At 44.3% G+C, this 18,497-nt stretch overlaps 1 protein-coding gene across 1 annotated transcript in view; it reads left to right on the top strand.

Moving 5' to 3' along the window:
* The window catches only part of VEGFC (vascular endothelial growth factor C), a 224,443-nt gene extending 208,776 nt beyond the window's left edge, over positions 1 to 15,667 (top strand). Inside the window, exon 7 of the mRNA XM_077279540.1 lies at positions 15,160 to 15,667. Within this exon, the coding sequence (XP_077135655.1) occupies positions 15,160 to 15,274 (115 nt within the window). The 3' untranslated portion in view covers positions 15,275 to 15,667. The remainder of the gene's footprint in view (positions 1 to 15,159) is intronic.
* Positions 15,668 to 18,497: the final 2,830 nt, after the last annotated feature.

Genomic DNA, 18,497 nt, shown 5'->3' with positions numbered 1-18,497 from the left:
GGAGGGAAACTTGTGGACTACTCGGGTGTTGTGAATTCCGCTCTTGGGCTCCCTCCGGTGGTTGTAAGTGGCATTTTTGTGAATTCTGTTCTTGGGCTCCCTCCTGTGGTTTTGAGTGGTATGGCTGCTTCTGGGATTTAGCATCAGCAGCTGTTTTCACTGATCGTCTTTCTGGCTCAGCTATATTAGTCTGGCCTGTTCACTCATTCAATGCCAGTTGTCAATTTTTCCAGCCTGGAGTCACGGCTCTTTGGATTTCCCTGACACTCTGACCAGTTCAGCAAAGCTAAGTCCTTGCTTGTCCTTTTGCAGTTCACTTTGTTGTTCAGCACTTTCTATGTTTTGCTCATTTGTCCAGCTTATCAGTATGAACCTATTCAGCTAAGCTGGAAGCTCTGGGCAGCAGAGTTTGCCCTCCACACCTTTAGTCAGGTGTGGAGATTTTTGCATTTCTCTGCGGTGGACTTTTTCTAGTTTTTATTACTGACCGCACAGTGTTCTGTCCTGTACTAATTCTATCTAGCTAGAAGTGGCCTCCTTTGCTAAATCTTGTTTCATACTACGTATGTCATTTCCTTCTCCTCTCACAGTCATTATTTGTGGAGGGCTGTCCTATCCTTTGGGGATTTTCTCTGAGGCAAGATAGCTTTCCTGTTTCTACCTTTAGGGGTAGCTAGTTCTCCGGCTGTGACGAGGTGTCCAGGGAGTGACAGGAACATCCCACGGCTACTGCTAGTGTCTGTGTTAAGATCAGGAACTGCGGTCTGTATAGTTACCACCTGCTCAGAGCTAGTTGCATGTCGCTCCTACATCACCAGACCATAACAGTACAACTGGCCAAAAATGAGCTGAATGCATCTCAAAAGAAGGAAAAGAAAAAGAGTTCTGAGCCATTTTTTTTTCTTAAGTCTGTTTTGTCTTTTTCCTTCCTCTTAATCTCTGGGTGATTCAGGATTTGGATGCGGGCATGGATGTTCAGGGGTTGTTTTCTCGTGTGGATCAGCTTGCTGCAAGAGTACAGAGTATCCAAGATTATGTTGTTCAGACTCCGGCCTTAGAGCCTAGAATTCCTACTCCGGATTTGTTTTACGGGGATAGATCTAAGTTTTTGAACTTTAAAAATAACTGCAAATTGTTTTTTGCTCTGAAACCCCGTTCCTCTGGTGACCCCATTCAGCAAGTTAAAATAGTTATTTCTCTGCTGCGTGGTGACCCTCAGGACTGGGCATTCTCCCTTGAGTCAGGGGATCCGGCATTGCTTAATGTAGATGCATTTTTTCAATCGCTCGGATTATTGTATGACGAACCTAACTCTGTAGAGCATGCTGAGAAAACACTTTTGGCCCTGTGTCAGGGTCAGGAAGCGGCAGAATTATACTGCCAGAAATTTAGAAAATGGTCTGTGCTCACTAAATGGAATGAGGATGCTCTGGCAGCAATTTTCAGAAAGGGTCTTTCTGAAGCCCTTAAGGATGTTATGGTGGGGTTCCCCACGCCTGTTGGTTTGAGCGAATCTATGTCTCTGGCCATTCAGATTGATCGGCGCCTGCGCGAACGCAAAGTGGTGCACCATATGGCAGCGTCCTCTGAGCAGAGACCTGAGCCTATGCAATGTGATAGGATTTTGACTAGAGCGGAACAGAGGGGATACAGACGTCAGAATGGGCTGTGTTTTTACTGTGGTGATTCTGCTCATGCTATTTCTGATTGCCCTAAAGGTATTAAGAGGGTCGCTAGATCTGTTACCATTAGTACTGTACAGCCTAAGTTTCTCCTGTCTGTGACCCTGATTTGCTCATTGTCATCTTTTTCTGTCATGGCATTTGTGGATTCAGGCGCTGCTCTGAATTTAATGGACTTAGAATTCGCCAGGCGCTGTGGCTTTTCTTTGCAGCCTTTGCAGAGTCCTATTCCCTTGAGGGGTATTGATCTTACACCGTTGGCCAAGAATAAACCTCAGTATTGGACTCAGCTGACTATGTGCATGGCTCCAGCACATCAGGAAGATTGCCGTTTTCTGGTGTTGCATAATTTACATGATGTTGTTGTACTGGGTTTTCCATGGTTACAGGTGCACAATCCTGTGCTGGATTGGAAATCGATGTCTGTGACTAGTTGGGGTTGTCAAAGGGTACATAGTGACGTTCCTTTGATGTCAATTTCCTCTTCCCCCTCTTCTGATGGTTCTGAATTTTTGTCAGATTTCCAGGATGTATTCGATGAGCCCAAGTCCAGTTCCCTTCCTCCACATAGGGACTGTGATTGTGCTATTGACTTGATTCCTGGCTGTAAGTTCCCTAAGGGCCGACTTTTCAATCTGTCTGTGCCAGAGCATGCCGCTATGCGGAGCTATGTCAAGGAGTCTTTAGAGAAGGGGCATATTCGGCCGTCTTTGTCACCATTGGGAGCGGGATTCTTTTTTGTTGCCAAGAAGGATGGCTCCTTGAGACCCTGTATTGATTATCGCCTTCTTAATAAAATCACGGTCAAATTCCAATACCCTTTACCTTTGCTCTCTGATTTGTTTGCTAGGATTAAGGGGGCTAGTTGGTTTACCAAGATTGACCTTCGAGGGGCATATAATCTTGTTCGTATTAAACAGGGTGACGAATGGAAAACTGCATTTAATACACCCGAAGGCCATTTTGAATACCTGGTGATGCCTTTCGGGCTTTCTAATGCTCCTTCTGTATTTCAGTCCTTTATGCATAATATTTTCCGCAATTATCTTGATAAATTCTTGATTGTGTATTTGGATGATATTTTGATTTTTTCCAATGATTGGGAGTCTCATGTGAAGCAGGTCAGGATGGTATTCCAGATCCTTCGTGATAATGCTCTATTTGTGAAGGGGTCTAAGTGCCTATTTGGAGTTCAGAAGGTCTCTTTTGGGGTTTATTTTTTCTCCTTCATCTATAGAAATGGATCCTGTTAAGGTCCAAGCCATTCATGACTGGATTCAACCCACATCTGTGAAGAGCCTTCAGAAATTTTTGGGCTTTGCTAATTTTTATCGCCGTTTCATTGCCAACTTCTCTAGTGTGGTTAAACCCCTGACCGATTTGACAAAGAAAGGCGCTGATGTGACAAATTGGTCTTCTGAGGCTGTTGAGGCCTTTCAGGAGCTTAAACGCCGATTTACTTCTGCCCCTGTCTTGCGTCAACCGGATGTTTCTTTCCTTTTCAGGTTGAGATTGACGCTTCTGAGATTAGGGCAGGGGCCGTTTTGTCACAGAGGAATTCTGATGGTTCCTTGATGAAGCCATGTGCCTTCTTTTCCCAAAAGTTTTCGCCTGCGGAACGCAATTATGATGTCGGCAATCGGGAGTTGTTGGCTATGAAGTGGGCATTTGAGGAGTGGCGACATTGGCTTGAGGGAGCCAAGCACCGCATTGTGGTCTTGACCGATCATAAGAATCTGATTTACCTCGAGTTGGCCAAGCGGCTGAACCCTAGACAGGCTCGGTGGTCCCTGTTTTTCTCCCATTTTGACTTTGTGGTCTCATATCTTCCGGGATCTAAGAATGTTAAGGCGGATGCCCTCTCTAGGAGTTTTTTGCCTGATTCTCCTGGAGTCCTTGAGCCGGTTGGCATTCTTAGGGAAGGGGTGATTTTGTCTGCCATCTCCCCTGATTTGCGGCAGGCGCTTCAGGAATTTCAGGCTGATAAATCTGACCGCTGTCCTGTGGGGAAGCTGTTTGTTCCTGATAGATGGACAAGTAAGGTAATTTCTGAGGTCCATTGTTCTGTGTTGGCCGGTCATCCTGGGATTTTTGGTACCAGAGATTTGGTTGCTAGGTCCTTTTGGTGGCCTTCCTTGTCGCGGGATGTGCGTTCTTTTGTGCAGTCCTGTGGGACTTGTGCCCGGGCTAAGCCTTGCTGTTCCCACGCTAGTGGGTTGCTTTTGCCTTTGCCTGTCCCGGAGAGGCCTTGGACGCATATTTCCATGGATTTTATTTCGGACCTTCCTGTGTCCCAGAGGATGTCTGTTATCTGGGTGGTTTGTGACCAATTCTCTAAAATGGTCCATTTGGTGCCTTTGCCTAAATTGCCTTCCTCCTCTGATTTGGTTCCATTGTTTTTTCAGCATGTGGTTCGTTTGCATGGCTGTTATGACCCCAATGGCAGAGGGTCTCAGGAATAAATACCAAGTCTGCAAACACAAAAACCCAGCTCATAGGGCAGTGGTAACTGGGCTGACCATATATCTAATCCTAGCACCACAAATAGAAGTAGCCGGGGAACGTGCCTACGTTGGTTCTAGACGTCTCGCGCCAGCCGGAGAACTAACTAACCCTAGAAGGGAAAAGAAAGACCTTTCTTGCCTCCAGAGAAAAGACCCCAAAAGTTGGATACAAGCCCCAACAAATAATAACGGTGAGGTAAGAGGAAAAGACAAACATAAGAATGAGCTAGGTATTTAGCAAAGAGAGGCCCACTAGCTAATAGCAGAATATAGTAAGATGATTTATATGGTCAGCAAAAACCCTATTAAAATAGCCATGCTGGATATTCAAGAACCCCCGAACCATCTAACGGCCGGGGGGAGAACACCAGCCCCCTAGAGCTTCCAGCAAGGTCAGAAATCACATTTAGTACAAGCTGGACAAAAATAGTAGCAAAGCAAGTAACTCAAAAAACAAAGAAGCAAGACTTAGCTTAATTTTGCAAGAGCCAGGACCAGCAGACAGGAGCAACAGAAGGATCTGATTACAATGATGCCAGGCACTGGACTAAGGATCCAGGAAGTTAATATAGCGACACCCCTGGACTAACGACCCAGGTGAGTGCCAAACAGAAAAAAGACAATCCCAGAGTCATACCACTAGTGACCACAAGAGGGAGCCAAAAAGTCTAATTAACAACAGTACCCCCCCCTTAAGGAGGGGTCACCGAACCCTCACCAAGACCACCAGGGCGATCAGGATGAGCAGCGTGAAAGGCACGAACTAAATCGGCCGCATGCACATCAGAGGCAACCACCCAGGAATTATCCTCCTGACCATAGCCCTTCCACTTGACCAGATACTGAAGCCTCCGCCTGGAGAGACGAGAATCCAAGATCTTCTCCACCACGTACTCCAACTCGCCCTCAACCAACACCGGAGCAGGAGGCTCAACAGAAGGAACCACAGGTACAACGTACCGCCGCAACAAAGACCTATGGAACACGTTGTGAATGGCAAACGACACAGGAAGATCCAAGCGAAAGGACACAGGATTAAGGATTTCCAATATCTTGTAAGGACCGATGAAGCGAGGCTTAAATTTAGGAGAGGAGACCTTCATAGGAACAAATCGAGAAGACAGCCATACCAAATCCCCAACACGAAGTCGGGGACCCACACCGCGGCGGCGGTTGGCAAAACGCTGAGCCTTCTCTTGTGACAACTTTAAGTTGTCCACCACATGATTCCAGATCTGCTGCAACCTATCCACCACAGAATCTACCCCAGGACAGTCAGAAGGCTCCACATGTCCCGAGGAAAAACGAGGATGGAAACCAGAGTTGCAGAAAAATGGCGAAACCAATGTAGCGGAACTAGCCCGATTATTAAGGGCAAACTCAGCCAACGGCAAGAAGGTCACCCAATCATCCTGATCCGCAGAAACAAAACACCTCAAATAAGCCTCCAGAGTCTGATTAGTTCGCTCCGTTTGTCCATTAGTCTGAGGATGAAAGGCAGACGAAAACGACAACTCAATGCCCATCCTAGCACAAAAGGATCGCCAGAACCTGGAAACAAACTGGGATCCTCTGTCAGACACAATATTCTCAGGAATGCCGTGTAAACGAACCACATTCTGAAAGAACACAGGAACCAGATCGGAAGAGGAAGGCAGCTTAGGCAAAGGTACCAAATGGACCATCTTAGAAAAGCGATCACATACCACCCAGATGACAGACATGCCCTGAGACACCGGGAGATCTGAAATGAAATCCATGGAAATGTGTGTCCAAGGCCTCTTCGGGACAGGCAAGGGCAAGAGCAACCCGCTGGCACGCGAACAGCAAGGCTTAGCTCGAGCACAAGTCCCACAGGACTGCACAAACGACCGCACATCCCGTGACAAGGAAGGCCACCAAAAGGACCTAGCCACCAGATCTCTGGTGCCAAAAATTCCCGGATGCCCTGCCAACACCGAGGAATGAACCTCGGAAATGACTCTGCTGGTCCACTTATCAGGAACAAACAGTCTGTCAGGTGGACAAGAGTCAGGTCTACCAGCCTGAAATCTCTGCAACACACGTCGCAAATCCGGAGAAATGGCTGACAAGATAACTCCCTCTTTAAGAATACCAACTGGTTCTGCGACTCCCGGAGAGTCAGGCACAAAGCTCCTTGAAAGAGCATCAGCCTTCACATTCTTTAAACCTGGTAAATACGAGACCACAAAGTCAAAACGGGAGAAAAACAATGACCAGCGGGCCTGTCTAGGATTCAGGCGTTTAGCAGACTCGAGATACATCAAATTTTTGTGATCAGTCAAGACCACCACACGATGCTTAGCACCCTCGAGCCAATGACGCCACTCCTCAAATGCCCACTTCATGGCCAACAACTCCCGATTGCCAACATCATAATTCCGCTCAGCAGGCGAAAACTTCCTCGAGAAAAAGGCACAAGGTCTCATCACAGAGCAACCAGGGCCTCTCTGCGACAAAACGGCCCCTGCCCCAATCTCAGAAGCATCCACTTCAACCTGAAAGAGAAGTGAGACATCAGGCTGGCACAAAACAGGCGCCGAAGTAAACCGGCGCTTCAACTCCTGGAAAGCCTCCACGGCTGCAGGAGCCCAGTTAGCAACATCAGAACCTTTCTTGGTCATATCCGTCAAAGGTTTAGCAATGCTAGAAAAATTAGCAATAAAACGACGGTAGAAGTTAGCAAAACCCAAGAACTTCTGAAGACTCTTAACTGACGTGGGTTGAGTCCAATCATGAATAGCACGGACCTTGACTGGGTCCATCTCCTTGCTTAATGCGCACAAGGTTGTACGCACCACGAAGATCTATCTTGGTGAACCACTTAGCACCTTTAATTCGGGCAAACAAGTCTGACAACAGAGGCAAAGGATACTGAAATTTAACAGTGATTTTATTCAAAAGCCGATAGTCAATACAAGGTCTCAAAGATCCGTCCTTCTTGGCCACAAAAAAGAATCCCGCACCAAGAGGGGAAGAGGATGGACGGATATGCCCCTTCTCCAGAGATTCCTTGATATACGAACGCATTGCGGTATGCTCAGGTACAGACAGATTAAATAGTCTTCCCTTAGGAAATTTGCTACCTGGAATCAAATCTATGGCACAGTCACAGTCCCTATGAGGAGGCAGAACACTGGACCTGGACTCGCTGAACACATCCTGATAATCAGACAAATACTCAGGATCTTCCGAAGGAGTAGAGGAAGCAATAGACACCGGCGGGGAATCACCATGAATACCCTGACAGCCCCAACTTGACACAGACATTGCCTTCCAATCCAAGACTGGATTATGAGTCTGTAACCATGGCAAACCCAAAACGACCAAATCCATTCTGACGTCTATGATTTTTCCGCTCATTTCTGGTCTGAATTCTATCACATTGCATCAAATCAGGTGTTTGTTTAGACAACACCACCAGAGGATTAGCGGTTTTGCGCTCCCGCAAACGCCGGTCAATTTGAATAGCCAGCGCCATGGAATCATTCAGACTTGTAGGAATGGAGAAACCCACCATCACATTCTTAATGGCTTCAGAAAAACCATTTCTGAAGTTTGCTGCCAGAGCACACTCATTCCACTGAGTAAGCACAGACCATTTCCGAAATTTTTGGCAATACACTTCAGCTTCATCCTGGCCCTGAGAAATAGCCAGCAAGGCTTTTTCTGCCTGAACCTCAAGATTGGGTTCCTCGTAAAGCAATCCGAGCGCCAGAAAAAACGCATCAATATTTGCCAATGCCGGATCTCCTGGAGCTAGCGAGAAAGCCCAATCATGAGGGTCGCCCCGTAAAAAAGAGATAACAATTTTAACTTGCTGAACTGAGTCTCCAGATGAACGGGGTCTCAGAGATAGAAACAATTTACAATTATCCCTGAAATTCCTAAACTTAAATCGGTCTCTAGAAAACAGTTCAGGAATAGGTATTTTAGGTTCAGACATAGGACTACTGGTAACAAAATCTTGTATGCTTTGCACACGAGCAGCAAGCTGGTCCACACTTGTAATCAAGGTCTGGACATCCATGTCTGCAGCAAGCTCAAGCCACTCAAAGGTAAAGGGGAGGAAGAGAGGAAAAAAAAAAATTCAGAATTTCCTTTCTTATATCCCACTTCTGCAATGCATTAAACATTCAATGTTGGCCTGGCATACTGTTATGACCCCAATGGCAGAGGGTCTCAGGAATAAATACCAAGTCTGCAAACACAAAAACCCAGCTCATAGGGCAGTGGTAACTGGGCTGACCATATATCTAATCCTAGCACCACAAATAGAAGTAGCCGGGGAACGTGCCTACGTTGCTTCTAGACGTCTCGCGCCAGCCGGAGAACTAACTAACCCTAGAAGGGAAAAGAAAGACCTTTCTTGCCTCCAGAGAAAAGACCCCAAAAGTTGGATACAAGCCCCCAACAAATAATAACGGTGAGGTAAGAGGAAAAGACAAACATAAGAATGAGCTAGGTATTTAGCAAAGAGAGGCCCACTAGCTAATAGCAGAATATAGTAAGATGATTTATATGGTCAGCAAAAACCCTATTAAAATATCCACGCTGGATATTCAAGAACCCCCGAACCGTCTAACGGCCGGGGGGAGAACACCAGCCCCCTAGAGCTTCCAGCAAGGTCAGAAATCACATTTAGTACAAGCTGGACAAAAATAGTAGCAAAGCAAGTAACTCAAAAAACAAAGAAGCAAGACTTAGCTTAATTTTGCAAGAGCCAGGACCAGCAGACAGGAGCAACAGAAGGATCTGATTACAACGATGCCAGGCACTGGACTAAGGATCCAGGAAGTTAATATAGCGACACCCCTGGACTAACGACCCAGGTGAGTGTCAAACAGAAAAAAGACAATCCCAGAGTCATACCACTAGTGACCACAAGAGGGAGCCAAAAAGTCTAATTCACACCACATGGCATTCCGGAGAATATTGTGTGGTTCCCAGTTTGTTTCCAGGTTTTGGCTGGCCTTTTGTGCTAAGATGGGCATTAATTTGTCTTTTTCTTCGGCGTGCCATCCTCAGACAAATGGCCAAACTGAGCGAACTAATCAAACCTTGGAAACCTATTTGAGATGCTTTGTGTCTGCTGATCAGGATGATTGGGTGGCTTTCTTGCCGTTGGCCGAGTTTGCCCTTAATAATCGGGCCATTTCGGCTACTTTGATTTCGCCTTTCTTTTGTAATTTTGGTTTCCATCCTCGTTTTTCTTCAGGGCAGGTTGAGCCTTCTGATTGTCCTGGTGTAGATTCCGTGATGGACAGGTTACAGCAGATTTGGACTCATGTGGTAGACAATTTGACGTTGTCTCAGGAAAAGGCTCAGCGTTTTGCTAACCGCCGTCGGTGTGTTGGTCCTCGGCTTCGTGTGGGGGATTTGGTCTGGTTATCCTCTCGTCATGTTCCTATGAAGGTTTCTTCCCCTAAGTTCAAGCCTCGGTTTTTTGGTCCTTATAAGATTTCTGAGATTATCAATCCAGTGTCTTTTCGTTTGGCCCTTCCAGCCTCTTTTGCCATCCACAATGTTTTCCATAGATCTTTGTTGCGGAGATATGTGGTACCCGTTGTTCCATCTGTTGATCCTCCTGCCCCGGTGTTGATTGAGGGGGAGTTGGAATATGTGGTTGAGAAAATGTTGGATTCTCGTTTTTCGAGGCGGAGGCTTCAGTATCTTGTCAAGTGGAAGGGTTATGGCCAAGAGGATAATTCTTGGGTGGTTGCCTCCGATGTCCATGCCGCCAATTTGGTTCGTGCTTTTCATTTGGCTCGTCCTGATCGGTCTGGGGGCTCTGGTGAGGGTTCGGTGACCCCTCCTCAAGGGGGGGTACTGTTGTGAATTCCGCTCTTGGGCTCCCTCCGGTGGTTGTAAGTGGCATTTTTGTGAATTCTGTTCTTGGGCTCCCTCCTGTGGTTTTGAGTGGTATGGCTGCTTCTGGGATTTAGCATCAGCAGCTGTTTTCACTGATCGTCTTTCTGGCTCGGCTATATTAGTCTGGCCTGTTCCCTCATTCAATGCCAGTTGTCAATTGTTCCAGCCTGGAGTCACGGCTCTTTGGATTTCCCTGACACTCTGACCAGTTCAGCAAAGCTAAGTCCTTGCTTGTCCTTTTGCAGTTCACTTGTTGTGGACTTTGTTGTTCAGCACTTTCTATGTTTTGCTCATTTGTCCAGCTTATCAGTATGAACCTATTCAGCTAAGCTGGAAGCTCTGGGCAGCAGAGTTTGCCCTCCACACCTTTAGTCAGGTGTGGAGATTTTTGCATTTCTCTGCGGTGGACTTTTTCTAGTTTTTATTACTGACCACACAGTGTTCTGTCCTGTACTAATTCTATCTAGCTAGAAGTGGCCTCCTTTGCTAAATCTTGTTTCATACTACGTATGTCATTTCCTTCTCCTCTCACAGTCATTATTTGTGGGGGGCTGTCCTATCCTTTGGGGATTTCCTCTGAGGCAAGATAGCTTTCCTGTTTCTACCTTTAGGGGTAGCTAGTTCTCCGGCTGTGACGAGGTGTCCAGGGAGTGACAGGAACATCCCACGGCTACTGCTAGTGTCTGTGTTAAGATCAGGAACTGCGGTCTGTATAGTTACCACCTGCTCAGAGCTAGTCGCATGTCGCTCCTACATCACCAGACCATAACACTCGGGGCAATGTATTTTGGCCATTTACCGGAGTTGTTGTAAAACCATGGACATAAGGAATAAAAAATAGTTGCATTGTTAACCTACCTAGGTGATTATTGCATCCCACAAATTCAGATCTTTACACTGTACAATGCGTATATCTCTATAAATATTTACAAATGCAATCTGGTATATTGTTATGACAATATATATAGCACAGGCTAGATTTCCTCCCAACTTTTGAAGAATGGAAATGGGTGTGACTCAGCTCTTAAAGAGGTTGTCCCTTTTCAGACTATCCCTGTCTGTGGTCAGTGGACTGTTATGATCCGGTGACCTTGGAGCCGCATGAGACTTTCTCAGGAGTAGGTGGAACCTGTACTGACCGCAAACCCTAAACTGTCACCGCAACTAGAAGTAGCCGTGGGGTGTACCTAACACATCCTAGACACCTCGACACAGCCGGAGGACTAAATACCCCTATAGATGGAAATGGGAATTCTATCTTGCCTCAGAGCAGAACCCCAAAGGATAGGCAGCCCCCCACAAATATTGACTGTGAGTATTAGAGGAAAGACACACGCAGGCAGAAATCAGGATTTAGCAAAAGAGGCCACGCTAGCTAAATAGGAAAGGATAGGACAGAATACTAAGCGGTCAGTATTAAAACCCTAAAAATATCCACAGCGGATAATACAAAATTTCCACCATCTAACTAAAGACATGGAATGTATATCTGCATCTCCTGAGAATCCAACTTGACTGAAATATCCAAACACAGTCTAAGCTGGACAAGAAAAAACATTGAATAGTACTGAATTGTAAAGCACACAGCATGTGTGCTGCAGAAACAAAACCAGACACTTATCTTAGCTGATTTGGCAGCAGGGCAGGAGGAACCAGACAGAGATGCAAAACCTCCAAGAACAATGGACAACTGGCAAGGGCTAATGAATCCTGCACACCTAAATATCCCAGTCAGAGCTGCAATCAGCAGGGACACCTGCCCAGGATTGCAACCCAGGGACAACTGCATTACTATCAACAACCACCGGAGGGAACCCAAGAGCAGAATTCACAACAGTGGACCTAATGATGTAGACAGACCTTAGGGTACCGTCACACTAGGCGATATCGCCAGCGATCCGTGACGTTGCAGCGTCCTGCATAGCGATATCGCTATGTTTGGCACGCAGCAGCGATCTGGATCCTGCTGGGATATCGCTGGTTGCAGGGAGAGTGGACGAACTTTCTTTCATCGCAACTCTCCCGCTGACACCGCTGGATCGCCGTGTGTGACGCCGATCCAGCGATGTCTTCACTGGTATCCATGGTAAACATCGGGTTACTAAGCGCAGGGCCGCGCTTAGTAACCCGATATTTACCATGGATACCATGGTAAAAGTAAAAAAAAAACACTACATACTCACCGTCTGTTGTCCGTCACGTCCCCTGGAGCTTGCCGTACTGACTGTCTCAGCGCCGTCCGGCCGTAAAGCAGAGCCCAGCGGTGAACCTGCAGTAACAGCGGTTCACCGCTGGGCACCGCTGTTACGGCCGGCCGGCGCTGAGACACAGTCAGTGCGGCAAGCGCCGAGGGACATGAAGGACGACAGAAGGTGCGTATGTAGTGTTTTTTTTTTTTTTTACATGGGGACTTCGGCATCGCTGAAGACAGTTTCAGCGATGCCGAAGTCGCTTGGTCGCTGGAGAGAGCTGTCTGTGTGACAGCTCCCCAGCGACCACACAGCAACTTACCAGCGATCACGTCGCTGGTCGCGATCGCTGGTAAGTTGCTTAGTGTAACGGTACCTTTAGGGCCACTTACCTTGGCTTAGGGCCACTGACCTCAGTGATTGATTGCCGCACTGTCGACGTGATATCAGTGTTGCAGCCAATGTCAAGCACCTGGTGCAGACGCACAGACTCACTTGTGGACCTAGGGATAGTGAGAAAAGCGTGATTTGTCATTTTTTTTATAGCAAACTTCAGCTAGTAACGGGATTTTCACAATTGAGACAATCCTTTTAAGGAATTTGGGAAAACTACAAATTCTAGCATGAACCCAACCTCTACAGCCTCCCGGGGATTTTTAACAGTTGTAGTTTAGAATTTGGTATTGGTTTGGCGGTATAATTATGCCATGCACTATAGGTATATCATTCACAAAGTGTAAACTGAGCTGCAGTGCATATTTGAAGTCCGTAACATATCAAGTTCTTTTGTGGGTACGCTAAGTTTAATTTGTGGATCTTCCCCATAGAATTGCATTAGATGCGTGAAATCCACAGGAAAAAACGCAAATGCGTTTTTATTGCTTTTCTGCTATAAAAACACTAAAAAAGCATGTAATATGCACATGACTATATCAATAAAGTTTTGTCAAAACCTAATACCGGAAAGTTTTTAAAAAAAGCAACAAATAGTAACAATAGTAACAACAAAACAGACCACAAAGAGATTTAAAAAAATGCAGTGTTAAAAACCTAATAGTGTAATAAAAACACATTTTTAAAAAAGCAAGTAACTTAATATACCTAATAGGTGCAGAAATACTGCAGAAAATCTGCAACATCACAGAATTACCGAATACTCATTATCGACACCTAGCTTTTCTCTTTTTTGAACCGTTATGAAATTTCAATTGTCATGTCCCTTATTTTGTTGTGGGTTCACACACCAAACCCGCATCTTTCCCCTCACATGATGGCTGATTTAATCAGCCATAATGTGCCTCTCTGACAGCGGCATTTAACACGTGCTGGCTGGGGGAAGCCATGTTCTGCGCTCCCATTGGCGGGCCTGTGACATGATCACGAGGCCCTGATGGGTTGTCATGACAGCGGGGGGGGGGTCTTCTGATGACCCTGTGTCTATCCTGTCATTACGGTGGCTGGCATTAATTGAAGATCATGATTTTAACTATACATAGCACAAGCAATCAGACGATCGCAGCTTCAAGTCCCCTGAGGAGACTATTAAATCCAGTGTAAAGTGAAAAAAATAGATGTAAAAAATATGAAAAAGGACATATTTTCAAATCACCCCCATTTTGCCTCATTAAAAATAAAGCTTTCTTAAAAAATATACATATTTGGTAAAGTCTGAGCTATCAAAATATAAAATAAATTAATCTGATTGGTAAATGGTCACAACATTGCAATATAATACCATAAGAGGTGATCAAAACATTGTCTCTACCCCAAAATGGTATCAGTAAAAAGCGTCAGCTGGGGCAAAAAAGAGAAGCCCTCACACAGCCCATATCCTGAACAATTAAAACATAACGGGTCCCTTAAAATGGCGACAAAACAAAGCAAAGGGTTTTTTTTACAGTCTTCCAATTTTTTTTCACCACTTCAATAAAAATAACCCTTTAAATATATGGTATTTTTGATCTTATACTGACCTGTAGAATCATATTGCTAGGTCAGTTTTACCATATAGTGAAAAAGTGAATAAAAAAAAAACAAAAACAGCTGTGAAATTGTAGTTTTATTGCAGTTTCAGCGCACATCAAATTTTTGTGCCTTTTTCCAGTACACAATATGGAAGAATGGATAGTATCATTCAAAAGTACAACTCATTCCGCAGAAATCAGAAATCAAGCCCTCATATGACTATGGTGATGGGAAAAAAAATGAAAACGGGAAAGCTCCATGTCATGAAGGAGTTAAGGGTAATAACTAGGGTTGAGCGACCTTGACTTTTTTAGGGTCGAGTCATGTTTCACGAAACCCGACTGTTGGAAAAGTCGAGTCGGGCGAAATCGGCCGATTACTGCGCAAAGTCGAGGATCGGCCGGAACACGAAACCCTATGCACGTCAATGGGGATTTTTTTTTTTTCTCTCTCCTCTCTCTCTCTCTCTCTCTCTCTCTCCCTCCATCCCAGCACAGAAAATTTCGTTTTACACATTCCAAATCGCTACTGCGCACGAGCGATAAAATGATGATAGGTGTGCACGCCCTAACCCCTATGTCATCACTCTGCCCACGCTCCTTCATTGGCTGTAAAAATGGCGCTAAACGCGTCATATGAAACGCGACTTTGGCGCCAAGATCGCGTACCGCATGGCCGACCCCACACAAGGATCGGGTCGGGTTTCATGAGACGCTGACTTTACCAAAAGTCGGCGACTTATGAAAATGAACGATCCGTTTCGCTCAACCCTAGTAATAACCAGTAATAACTTTTCATGGAAAAGCTCACTGGTTACTATATGGTCCGGTTGCTAATGTCCTGTAGAACTTATTATATGACTGGAAATTATAAGAATATGGTTGACTCCACTTATAATTCGGGACTCATTTTTGTTTTCTCTTCTAGCTGTAGCAGACCACCCTGTCCACCTCGACTGAAACGCTGTGACCCTGGTTTTTACTATAGTGAAGAAGTTTGCCGCTGTGTACCCACATTTTGGAAAATACCACATATGAACTAAGGGCCACAGAGCACATGATTATTTTGCCTCTACAAAGAAGGAACTCTTAATTTTATTCTAACTTTTGGATCCATGTTTGCATTGGAAGCCGCATGTGGAGCACGGACATGTTCATTGTACAGTATGTAAAATGGGACCCGAAGTGAAAAATCGACCAAGATTTTATTTTTTTTAAGGACTTGATGGGTCTTGTGCAATGACAAAGCAAGTCCATGGTTTTCCTGTGATTTTTTTTTTTTTTATCAAGATATTGACTATATAATTTATTTCCACTAAAAATATTGTGCAGCATTTCTGTTTATAGCAATAGCAATGTAAAGGTGCACTGTGATTAATATTTTTATATCATGTAAAATATGTTTAAATAAAAAACTGAAACTTGTGCTAAAAGCCACCAATATGCTCAGTTGGATTCTGTATCACACATCAAGAGTATCCATGCGTAAGACGATATATTTTTTTATTCTAAGTATTTTTGGATTTTGCAATTGAGATTCTGTTTCATAATGCGAAGTTGCCATCAGTATTGCACTGGCTTCACTTTCTAGGTCTCAAGTAAAGAAGCATTTGGAAATGGAAGTCTCCTAAGTACTGTACTTTATTGTACTTTATTGTCTGTCAATGTAAACCTCTAATGTGTTATCAGATAATTGGCGTTAGGATTAGTGCGCACACAACTAATGCAAGCTAGGTACATGTCAGTGATGGTTACTGTGATAGTGCAAGCACATGAAATGTTCTCTTTTAGTATTGGGGGGTTTCATAGAATCTTAAAATAGTTTCCTAACCCCAGAAACTGCTGTTTGAACATTGAAGCTCTGGGGTCCTCCACGTCCCTTGTTTAGCAGTAGTGCGGCAGCAGTGATATCATGTGACTGCTGCAGTCAGTTGTTGGCTTTAGTGGTCTGGTGCCGTACATGCGAGCCTCACCACTGAGGACAGTCACATGAATGTAAGGCATGACATTACTTTTTTTTTTTCATTTGATAACAATTTATATTACTTTTTTGAAACCCCTGACAACTTCTTTTGTCCAGATTGATATACTAACGAAGCAGTATGCTTTAGGTATATGGCAGATTTTGTACTAGTTATGACCAATTGTTACTTAAGAAAATGCAGAAAGTCAGCTTTAATATTTAAAGGTAAATTTATTGGTGAATTAATGTAATGTAGTAGTGGAGTACCTAAAAACCCAACTAAGGTTCCAGGAAAACTTCTTACTGCATATGCCTTCTATGCGTGAGCCTGCTCATCAGAACATCTGAGCCAAAAGTGTTCACATGGATTATTTGGACCTCTTTGCTGGCTCATTAGAAATTGTTAAGTGTTTACTAAATCATCTCTGATAGAGTAACAGCAGATGGGGAATACACCCAGTGACAATTAACAGGAATCTGACCCCAGGTTTTTTGACAGCGGCATGATGTAGGGGCAGAAACCCTAGTTTCTGTAATGTATAAGTTACTGGTCTGCTTGCTGTACTTTTGATAGAATCACTGTTTGATCTGGTGTTGATCTGTCAGTTCTCTGAATGCTGCATCCTGTATAATGCCAGCCACACCATTGATTGGAAGCTTTCTGAGCTCCTGAATATGGAGGATTGTGTGGCTGCAAGTTTACAAGTCCTCTGTTGATACTCTCCTGCTCATAAAACTTTGATAGAATCAATGCTACATTAAGCAGCCTAGTAAGTGACACATCACTGGTGTCAGGGTCTCTGTTGCTAGATTATGTTACTATCAGACTATGTGGCAAAAACATGGTTACAGATTCCCTTTACAAAATGACATATCATAGCAAAGCTTCAGCATAACTCTCTAACACCATATAATTTTTAAGTCCAATAATAAATACCAATAAGTTTACTTGGGGGATGGATGCTCGTCCTTGAGTGATAGTTCTGGTGAGTAGCTACAGCTACCACACGTTCATGGTCTGTCTGTATTTGTTCTGAGTCTATAGTTTTATCACTATGTTTGCGTATAGATATAAATGGGCCTTTGAACAACCACATGGCTCAGAAAACTGAGAACTCTGATTAGGATAACTACTCAGAAAACTGCTGATGTGTGTAATTCTGCAGGACTGATAAGAGCCCTGTCAGGAGCTTTCAGTGAAGGGGAGCGAGATGAGCAGCTAACTGCTGCATAGCAATCCATGGGCTAGAGAGAACTGACTGAAATGTTACGAGTAGTGATGAGCGAGTATGCTCGTTACTCGAGTTTCTCTGAGCATGCTCGGGTGATTGAGTATTTTTGGGTGCTCGGAGATTTAGTTTGCCGGCACAGGTGCATGATTTGCGGCTGCTAGACAGCTTGATTACATGTGTTGATTGCCTAACAAACAGGCAATCCCCACATGTATTCAAGCTGCCTAGCAGCCGCAAATCATGCAGCTGGGTTGACATAAACTAAATCTCTGAGCACGCCAAAATACTCGGAGACCATCCGAGCATGCTCGGAGAAACTCGAGTAACGAGCATACTTGCTCATCACTACGAGTTACGAGTTAACGCTTCTTCTGTAATTTAACTACTGCACACACTTGGCAAGGCTCTGGGGACCTAGCTCCATGGAATCAAGCTGTACATTATGTAAGACAAAAGCTCTCACAGCAGGAGAATGATAGCAGGTAGAAGAAGCAAGTCAACTGCAAATGTACTTTTTTTCATGCTGCCAAACTAACTACAGCAATTTAATAACATGAGAATACCCCTATAATTTATGTACAAAATGGTCGGTGCTTTGTTATTTAGGACTATATCCTATATATGAAGACATCTCTTGCATAGACAAAGTGATAAATATAGAAACCTGCAGTCATTACTTGTGGGGAACATGGGAGTTTACTGGTTACTGTTTTTTATTGAGTCTAATGTATAAACAGTATTCGTTAAGTGCCCTCTGAGGGTTATTTATTATTTTACATTATGCTTATACAAAGGTATTGGATCCTGGTCAGAAGAGCTCCACTCACTGTAAAGATATATTTGGTAGTTAATCAGTACAGAATTTCAGACTTATTTAAGATTAATTTATACCGAAAACAAAGTGGTACAGAGAATTCCTGTAAAATAATGATGCAAGAAATGTATGTACAGTATATGGCCAATGACATAAATAGCAAATATGAAAAATACATTTACCGTAACAAGAATGCTCTCTTGTTTAAACTGTTACATCAGAGAAAATGGATAAAATCATTTCTGAAAGTAAATTTT

This window comes from Ranitomeya variabilis, chromosome 1 (assembly GCF_051348905.1).
Source record: "Ranitomeya variabilis isolate aRanVar5 chromosome 1, aRanVar5.hap1, whole genome shotgun sequence".
In the NCBI taxonomy this organism is placed as follows: Eukaryota; Metazoa; Chordata; class Amphibia; order Anura; family Dendrobatidae; genus Ranitomeya; species Ranitomeya variabilis.
This window is presented reverse-complemented; position numbering and strand designations above follow the sequence as displayed.